The sequence below is a fragment of the Acanthisitta chloris genome, unplaced genomic scaffold, assembly GCF_000695815.1.
Source record: "Acanthisitta chloris isolate BGI_N310 unplaced genomic scaffold, ASM69581v1 scaffold8025, whole genome shotgun sequence".
Classification (NCBI taxonomy): Eukaryota; Metazoa; Chordata; class Aves; order Passeriformes; family Acanthisittidae; genus Acanthisitta; species Acanthisitta chloris.
Window position 1 is genome coordinate 13,621 of NW_008673101.1, and position 9,079 is coordinate 22,699.

Below are 9,079 nucleotides of genomic sequence, written 5' to 3' on the forward strand. Positions count from 1 at the left end.
ATGATGGAAGACTTCAAGAATATTGCTGATGAGACGTTCCCGAGCTACTTGGGCCAGTCCCTGAACAGCAGTGCCAGTGTGGTGTTTGAGAATATCACGGTTGCCTCCAATCCAGGGTTACCTGTCGCTGCTTCGACCGTGGCCAGGAGCAACGAAGCCTGTGGTGACAGGTGAGACTGTGAGAAAATGCCACTCGGCGATGTAAACAAAAGTCTGAGACGTTTGACTTCGGGGAGGGGAAAAAAGTCCCCCTTTACAGATGATTTGGTAGAGGATAAAATTCTTTACTAATCAGTAGCGCACTAACTGACGGACACAGGATTGCTTGGGTGAGCTGTGAAAAGTCTGCATCGAATTAATGACTAATAAAATGCTTAATTTGAAACTAAAATTGCCCATTGAAAGAGTAATTTAGTTTTTAGACTGGTGACAATCAAGTTTCTTCTAACTCAAGCCTTCAGCTTAGCATACTCAAGTTTGAAGTGGTGCAGAGAAAAACATATCTTTTACATGGGAGTTCTCATAGTTCTGCTAATTGTTCATTTAAGTTACCTGAATCTGGCTCATTTTGGAAAGGGTAGTGTAAGGACTAATGTTACGGATAGGAATTAAAATTTAACACCATTTATAATGTTTTGTTCAGGAAGGAGTAGAGCAAAGAGTAATAATTTAGAAACCTTTGCTGCCTTAACTGCTGTCCTGTGACTTAGCAAGAAGTAAGTTCAGGCTTGAAGCTCAGACTTGAATACCCTGCCTGTCAGAACTATACTTTCCAAAAAGGACATCACTAGCTACTGAAAATTATAATGTGGTATTTCTCTAAAGAGCTGCAGAAGGCTGGAGAGGATCATTCTGGGAAATATATGTGTACCTGTAAATACAGATTAGCTAGAAAATGCTAAAATACTTAAATAATTGGATTTACAGGAATTAAGTGTCCATCAATATGGTTTTTTTTCCCAATTCTTTTTAAAACAGGAGTGGTGCGTATTAGAATGATTCTGATGTGTATTTTTCTTCCCCGTGTTTACAGGCTTTTTGATAACTGTGCATCCTATTTGGAAGGGAAACATTCACTTGCATTAGGATCTTCTCACTGTAGTGGGTCAGATCCTGAGCCAGTGGAGAGATTTGCCCTTCCCTTTCGTGATGATACGTAAGTAAGAGAGCTGAAATCTGCTTCTGTCCTAAAATGCACATAGCAGTTTGTAGTCTGTAGATTTGTGCATCCTGTGAGCTAATTATGGACTATTTCAGAATTGAATTGCCTACCTCAGCAGCAGCTTTTACTACTGGCTGTTGTAACTTAGTGTTTGGCAGCCTGGGCATCTCCTCCATGTGTTCTGAAGAGGGATAGTGACAGCCCATGTGGAAGCATCCTGTGTGGTGCTCCCACTTAGCCTGTGCAGCCCTTCATGAATCAAGCATTCTGCTGCTTGATTGACCAGTTGAGCTTTGTGTACATGACAGGAATTAATCTTTAGGAGTGATTTTTCATTCTTAAACTATGTGGTTTTGTTCTGTTATCACACAAATTAAAAATTTCCTAAGTATGATTAATCGATTTATGTCAATCTGCGTTGTATTTACCTAGTTTACTTCACATAATCTAGAAATAAGGTGATCTTTCTGGTTCATGTTGTGTGTGAATAATATTTGGTCTGATTTAAATCTGTTCCAAGTGAGTATCATGCTGTTGGCATATGGAAAAAACCATGAATTTCTATTAAATTTAGCTTCCTTATAGCCTTGTTGATTACTATATCTTAGGAAGTAGCTAGTGTTAGTGGTACAATTGAGAGAGTTATTACTAAGTGGTGGAAGCTTTGGGAACTGTTGCATAGGTTATTCCAACCAAGGTCAAATTTGCCCCTGCTGTTGTGATAGAAGTTGCAATGTGTGTCTTTCTCACGGATAAAATTATGCTCTAGGCAGTACATCCTCATGAACGCAAAAAATAGAAGGTTTGAGAGGGAGTCAGTGTCTTGATTGTACTCAAGTGAAAAAAACCCCTCAAAACATGGAATTGTTGCATTTTAGACTTTCAATGGTTAGTTTCATTTATTTATCTAAAATATTGAAGCAAAAGGTATGGTTTAGTTCACTCAATGTGGAAATTCTAACATCTGACACAATTAGCTTATTTGCCTGTGTGGAAGTTCTGTGAAACCAGAAGTGAATAATAACTTTCCTGCAGAATTACAAAACCTGTTATTTAGCAGAGCTACATGCAATTTCAGTCAGTCATGTTCTACATGATTTAGTTCCTAATTTAGCATTACAAAAGGCGTGCTGATATTGTGGGCTTGGGAAAATCTCATATAGGGTTTGACTTGCTTTCAGATGGATCATGGAGCTTGTCCAGGGTAGACCTTTTTCTCCTTATACCTTTCCCTCTTTTTACAGAAGCGAATGAGAGGGTCAGACCAGTAGGGAAGCTTATGTTGCATGGAATTTCACTACTTGTTTCTAAACTTGTTGTTTAGATTGTGGAACTGAAATCCTTGTAATACTGGTATTTATTCCTTTATTGTAAAATGTCAGGCCTCTCTGATCTGTGCTGTTGGGAACAGCTGACTTCCTAGAGATGAAACAATTGGGGAATTCATCAAATCTTTATACAGACAGAAGTTGTATATTCACCTTGATCTATGTAGCTCATTGATTTTTCATTGAAATTATTCTCTTTCTAGGGAAATTGCTACACATGTTAAAGAGCCTCAGCCAACTTCTGTTAGTTTGAAGGAGTCCCACTCAGTATATGGAGAGCAAGATCAGAATGTTGCTGAGCATTCAAATCGCAGTCAAGGTGCCTTGCGTGAAGTCTTGCCACTTGAGCGACTGGAAGGTATTACATTTTGAGACAAATTGTATACTTATTGTCACTGTAATTAGCTTATTATGCTACAGATGTCTTCTCTTGACCCTTTCCCTGTTTTGTGGCAGAGAATAAATGTGTTTTGAAAAGTCATCTCAGGGATTTGAGCAAACTGAAAGCAGAGAAAGCTTGTGGTTGACTTTGGGTTCTTGGATTCCCCCCCTCCCCCCCAAAGTACAAAGCTAGACAGAAAGCTGGTTAAAAATAATGTTTGCTGTAGGGTACTGTAATTAGAATAATAGTAATAATCTGACTTAATTTCAGGACCTTTGTGCAAAGAGTGTATGTAACTTGTTCTCTACCCCTTCTCTTTCAGCAGGTGTAAGGCTGCGAGATTACATTTTAACTGACGTCTCTTTTCCTGCCCTATTCCAACCTGTACTTTATTCCAGCCTGTCTTTAACTGCAGCTGTAGAAGCTGTAAATGTGCTCTTCTATTAAGATGATGCATGAAAAAGTAGTTTTGAATACTTGCCGTGAAAACTATACCTTTATGAAGTATGAATAGAACAGTGGAAGCAGAAGAATATTCCAGAACTCATTTTAAAAGCATGGCTGTTGATATTAAACTTGCTTGGGCTAATGTCAGTCCTGTGATTAAATTCTGCTTGTTCCTTAAAATTCAGTAAATATACTTAGTAAATATATGCTTTTAGTAATTTTCCTTTTCTAAGCTTTGTCTATTTGCATGTATTTGCAAGGTAGTAATAATTTTGATAGACAAAGTGTTCAGTTAGAAGTACTATGATCTCTAATATAAGTGGACCCTTATAAAACACACTTCTGGCAGTGAAGTGTTGACTTCATTACTTTTTACTGTAGTCTTGAGGAAGTGGCAGGAACTATAGCAACAAAATCATGATGCTTTGGAAAACTGGGACTGATCAGATTTAGTTACTTGGTTTTAATTTGTTTGTTCAATATTTGATACCCTAGTCTTGAAATTGCTTTTTGCTCACATGTATTACTTAAGAATTAGGAACCTTTTTGTGCTAAAATCTATATGTGCTTGCCTAAAATGTTCTCTGTCTTGTGGGACTTGCAATTGGGTTATGGGTGGATATAACACGTGGACAAGTGGAAGCTGCTTAAAGTGATCAAAAAAAGAATTGTCCCAATAAGTGAAATGCAGCAGTGGAACAGAATGCTTATTCCTACTTCTGCTGCTGCAACCTGGGACTCCTTACTTTTATTCACTGCCCTGTGCAAATCTTTAGTGTAGTAATTGTCTTTCATTTTTTTTTAGAGTTCTAGCCCTTCTTTTTTAATTGCTCACAGGTACTCTAGGTTGTTGTTATAAGAACAAATAAGCTTTGGTGTTGTGGTCATGTATACATCTCAGGGTTATTTTTATGATGTATGCCAAGACCTTCCAGAACCTTGGTCAGCTATCATGGAGAATAGTTAGCACATGTGATGTTCTCATGTTATTAAAATACTGATTACACTGAATTCTTTTGTTTCAGATTTGCCAACTGGAATATCTTTTCTTCCAGACATTAAGAATAGCAAGGTAAAAGATTTTCTAAATGTAGTGAAATGTAGGGTTTTCTAATACTAATCTTGTAATAAACGTAATTATGTGAGAGCAGGAGGGAGAGAGGGGAACTGTGTTTATTGTCTTATATCATGTATCCCTTAAGCTTGTAAGGTGACAGCTTGCTGAATGTGTCACGCCTCACTTTGCCTCCATTTTGCAGAGCAGTTAACATAATTAGCACCATGGGAGCATGACTCCATCTAATCACTCTCAGTTGTGAACACTGTAGTTTGCTCCTAGCCTCTGCTGTCTTGCAGTTCTTTGTTAATGTAAGGACTTCACATTTTTTCCCAATTGTGCTTCAGCTTAGTGAAAGGCATTTTGAGGAACTTTTTGGAATGCTTTTGGAAGTTGAAGTAGACAATATCAACTTGATTTGACGTGCTCCTGTACTTGCTAATAACTTTGAGTAGTATTAGTTCAGATGGCTTCTTCAGTGCCCTCAGCATTACAAACCGCACCATTTGTAAGAACACGGTCTTCATGCTGCCTTTGTATTTTTCTCTTGTGTGTGGTTTCTGTCCAAGAGGTGGCAAATAGCTGCAGGTACTGACAGGTAGAGTTATGGTTCAGCTGTTTTTGTCTACTTTGTTAGAGAAGCTGACAATTCTGGGCACAGAGATACAAGGCAGGAATGGGAGATCTGGTCCATGTAGAACATAAGCATGAGGCTGCAGCTGAATGCTGTCCAATATGAACTCCTTAATATATCAGTTGGTATTTGTTAATTGATATATTTTTCTTTCCTTTGATTTTTGTAGGGCCCACAGTGGTCAGTGAGTTGCAGTTTAATGCTCACAAGCTGTCTTCTAAAAACCATAACTCAAGCTCCTTTCAGATTCTTTGCTTTCTGAACTGTGACTTTTATGCTGTCTGTCAGAGATGATCTGTTTATCACAAAGAATGTGAGACTAAATCCATACCAGACATTACATTCTGCTGTTTTTAAAAATCATTCAGCTATAGGAAAGATAGAATATTTGCAGTTAGCGGGATTCAGCTGAAGTATTGCTTTATACGTAATTTCGTATGCTGATTTGGAGAAATTTTCAACAAAGGGTGGATCTGTGTGTACAATTTCTGAAGAAACTTTTAGAAGTATAGAAAATTGAGAGCTGTCTTTGTACTTTTAAGTTGGGATTGCAGCGCAGTGAGTGAGTGAGGGCATTTTTTTTCAAGTGTAAAGTCCTTAATGCAATGGTTTAATACTTTGAGCTCTTTTAAGTTTGGTGTCGTTCAGAATCTTTTTCCCTCTTTCCCCTTTATGATCCCTGTGTCTCTTGCATGCATCCATTCTGGAAGCTGGCAGGCAAAGTCCAGTGGAACTGGATTGTTTGCTGGGATAAGGAGGAAATAGGTTGCAGGGGGAAGTTTTGGAATACTAATTTCTTATTATTAACTGAACTTATACAATAGCTTGCAACCACTAGAAACATTTCTCTGTGGGTGTTTATTGCAGGTTGGTTCACCTGAACCTTCTGAAAAGCTGGTAGAAGGTGAAGGTTCAAGGTATCATCTAAGCAATAGCCTTACAAGTTTTTTGGAAAATGAGAAACTTTTATCTCTTCCAAGCTCGGATGAAGATGTCACTGGTATGTGTGTTTATAACTCTTGGTAGCTGAGTCTCTAATTCTGACTCAATGTTGTTGCATACTTGAGAAGAAAGATGTTGCTTTACTGAAGTGTTTAACACAGGATTATGCTTCATCAAAAACTAGTATTAGCAGTATTAAAGAAAAGTGTGTTCATTGGAAAACTTTTAGAATTGTAATGGGGTAGGTGGCTTTGGAATTTGTCAGAGAAGATCACAATTGGAATTTTAATCTAAAATCCAGTCAGTTACTGATGGTTGTTTAACATCAAAAATGCAGGTAGAAATATGGACCTTCATTTAATAAAGTGGTAACCCTAGCTATAGTTTCAGTTTAGGTTAGTAGAGACAAACTTCTATGGTGAAGAACTTTTGCTTGAGTTTCAGTTCTGCTCTCTTTAGATGCGGCACACTCAGGGTGACACCCAAATTGGAAGTCTGGTTTACCCTCAGGGATAAAAGTGAGAGCTTGAGTTCTGTATCACTTAAGAAATGTTTTGAAATTTCTGTGCACTTCCAGTGACTGCTGCCGAAGGGCAAACTTCTTTGTTGATGCAGTTCACTTTGCAGGATGACAGGACGTGTCCTTGGGTGCACCAAGAATGAGGAAGACAAAGTGCTAAATAGGTTTACTGCTGTCTTGAGGTGAAGCAGCTCTGCATTTAAGTTGGGTTACTTTATTTCTCCCATGGCATCTACAGAAGTAATGACTGTCTTTTGAAGTTGCTTGGCTATTTCTTTTTGCATAACTTCACTTGTGCATAAAGCATATAAAAATGAAGTTAATAGTTTGCTGAGTAAAAATGCTGTGGTTTTTTTTCACCCAAGAGGGCGAAATTGCTTTTAACTGCCCTCTTAAGGAGTTGGTAGTTGTTAGCTGGAAATACTTGGCCTGAAAGTAACTTACTAGGGTTCCAGTACTGGTTAAGCTGATAATTTTTGTCCTGGTCAGTGTGCAATGTACTAATTTTTATCATGCAAAAGTGTAAATTTGGCAACTGTGTGCTTCTGAAAATGAAGTCTCTGGTATCTGAGGTAAAATACATGGATCTACTTTCTCATTATTTGGAAGATAGCAGATTATTATTTCAGTTTCACAAAGAAGAAATCAAGACATGGGTGATGAGATTAAAACAGTTATTGTGGTGGTGTTAACTGGAGTTAGAATTGTAGGCATTTGTCTATCATTCAGGTAGCCAACTAATCCTTCTATAATTTTGAAAGAGTTCTGTGGATGTTTGTTCTGAGAATAGGTATTAGTCCTCTTTCAAAAACTTAAGCAACTTAACTTGCTGCAGTCTCTCCCCCTTCTCCAGAACAGTACATGGAAACAGAAACCATCACCAGCAACCTGAAAATGAACATTTCTTTATGTGGAAAACAAAATGTGGTTGTGAGTTTATAAATGAAAGGCCTGTTTGGGTAAACTTTTTTTAATGAGGAAAAACACAAACAGGATACTACTTTCAGGAAATGAGAGACTAAAAAATAAAGATTTCAAACTTCTTGGAATATATTTTACAGTGGTGTTAAGAGTGTATTTTACTACCTCAAAAAGCTGACTGATGTTTGGGTCTTTTATAAAACCAACAGAAGCCCGGGAAAGTCTCCCCCCAGCCCTCAAAGATGAAAATCAGCCCCCAGCCAGGAAAACTTGTGTATTTGAAAACTTTTCCCTTGGCAAATAGGAATAGCAATGTTATTGCTAATAGCACTTAACGTTTTTTTTGCCATTGAAATAGAGAATATATATATGCTTCAGTCACTTTCTGTGAAGTTTGAAAAATGTGATATATTTTAATGTGTAAGTATGTATATGATTTGTTAGTTCTGGTGGTGTGTAGACTGTGTGAAGGAAGACCTGTCACTTGGTAGCCTGGCAGTTAAAATGGTGGCTTGTAGTCATCTTGTTTTGCTGTGTATCACTAGTCATGGAGTAAGAGAATTACATGTTTCTGTGACCCAGCTGCTTCAAGGAAAAAAACAGGATAATTCTTTTCTGACTGTGTGTGTTGTGAGACTTAGTGTATTAAAAATCATGGATTTGTTTTGATAGTATGTCAGGTGATATAAAATATCTGTTACAAGTGGAAAGATTGTTTTCTTTTCTTTCAATAGATAATGATATTGATGATAAGGAATTCCTTGATAATGAACTAGAAGCTTATTTTGAGCAGCTGATAAAACCAGAAATGACAAGAGGAGACACCAGCCTGCAGAAACTTTCAGAATGGTGTAGAGCACTGAAGCTTTCTGAAAATGACTTACTTCAAGTATGTTTAAAGTTCAAAGCTCAACTTGCCCAATGGCCCTTAAACATGTTAAAGTCCCTTTCAGTAGTTTAATTTGTTTTAACTGTTTTTCTGTTAGATTTTTTTAGTTTATAAAACTATTGAGGTAATATGCTGTCACTTCTTTTCTGTCATACAATTAGTTTATGAATAATCTTTTTGATCACTGTTACTGCTTAATCTTGGATAGCAATGCCCAAGGTGTTAGTAAGTGTCTAGCACCACAGAGACTTGTGTTTCCAGGAGAGTAAATAAGTCTCTTAAATAACTGGTCGATGTGTGAAAGGTAAATATAGGGCAGCAACTGGCTGGCTTGTGGGTTGCTTGGAGCAGCAGTTAGCTCCATTACAAACAGGTTGCCAGGGATTAAGTGCCTTTCCCTTTTCTTGGCTTTGCAACAACGGAGGGGATCCTGGCAGTCTCATGCTTTGCCAGAATGAAAAAGTGTGATTGATTTAAGCACCTAAATGGACTGTAGTTTCTGAAATTTCAGAAATTTCCCAACTGACACCAGAGTTTCCAGGCTGTGGGAAGTGCTGTTAAGCCTGTACAGGTAGTCTGCGTAGCCTGCCAGTTGCTGATCTACAGCTGTATATGAAGAAAGGGATAAGTGGTTTGAAGAATGACAATAACAGAGTTGTGCTCTCTGATCTCAGGTCTTCTCTCTTTGTCTAAGATCTTCCAGCTTCACTGCATTGTAGGTAGGCGGTGGGGTAGGTAGAAGAGGCTCCGAATCAGATTTGGAGTCCTCATCCAGCAGTGGGTTAATCAGAAGGGAA

General features: G+C 37.9%; 1 protein-coding gene across 1 annotated transcript in view; it reads left to right on the top strand.

Moving 5' to 3' along the window:
- The window catches only part of CEP192 (centrosomal protein 192kDa), a gene marked incomplete at its 3' end in the record, with an annotated part of 40,183 nt that continues 31,104 nt past the window's right edge, over nt 1-9,079 (top strand). The window contains exons 1-6 of the mRNA XM_009074782.1: nt 1-170; nt 1,034-1,156; nt 2,694-2,848; nt 4,345-4,391; nt 5,878-6,010; nt 8,128-8,282. Of these exons, the coding sequence (XP_009073030.1) occupies nt 1-170; nt 1,034-1,156; nt 2,694-2,848; nt 4,345-4,391; nt 5,878-6,010; nt 8,128-8,282 (783 nt within the window). The remainder of the gene's footprint in view (nt 171-1,033; nt 1,157-2,693; nt 2,849-4,344; nt 4,392-5,877; nt 6,011-8,127; nt 8,283-9,079) is intronic.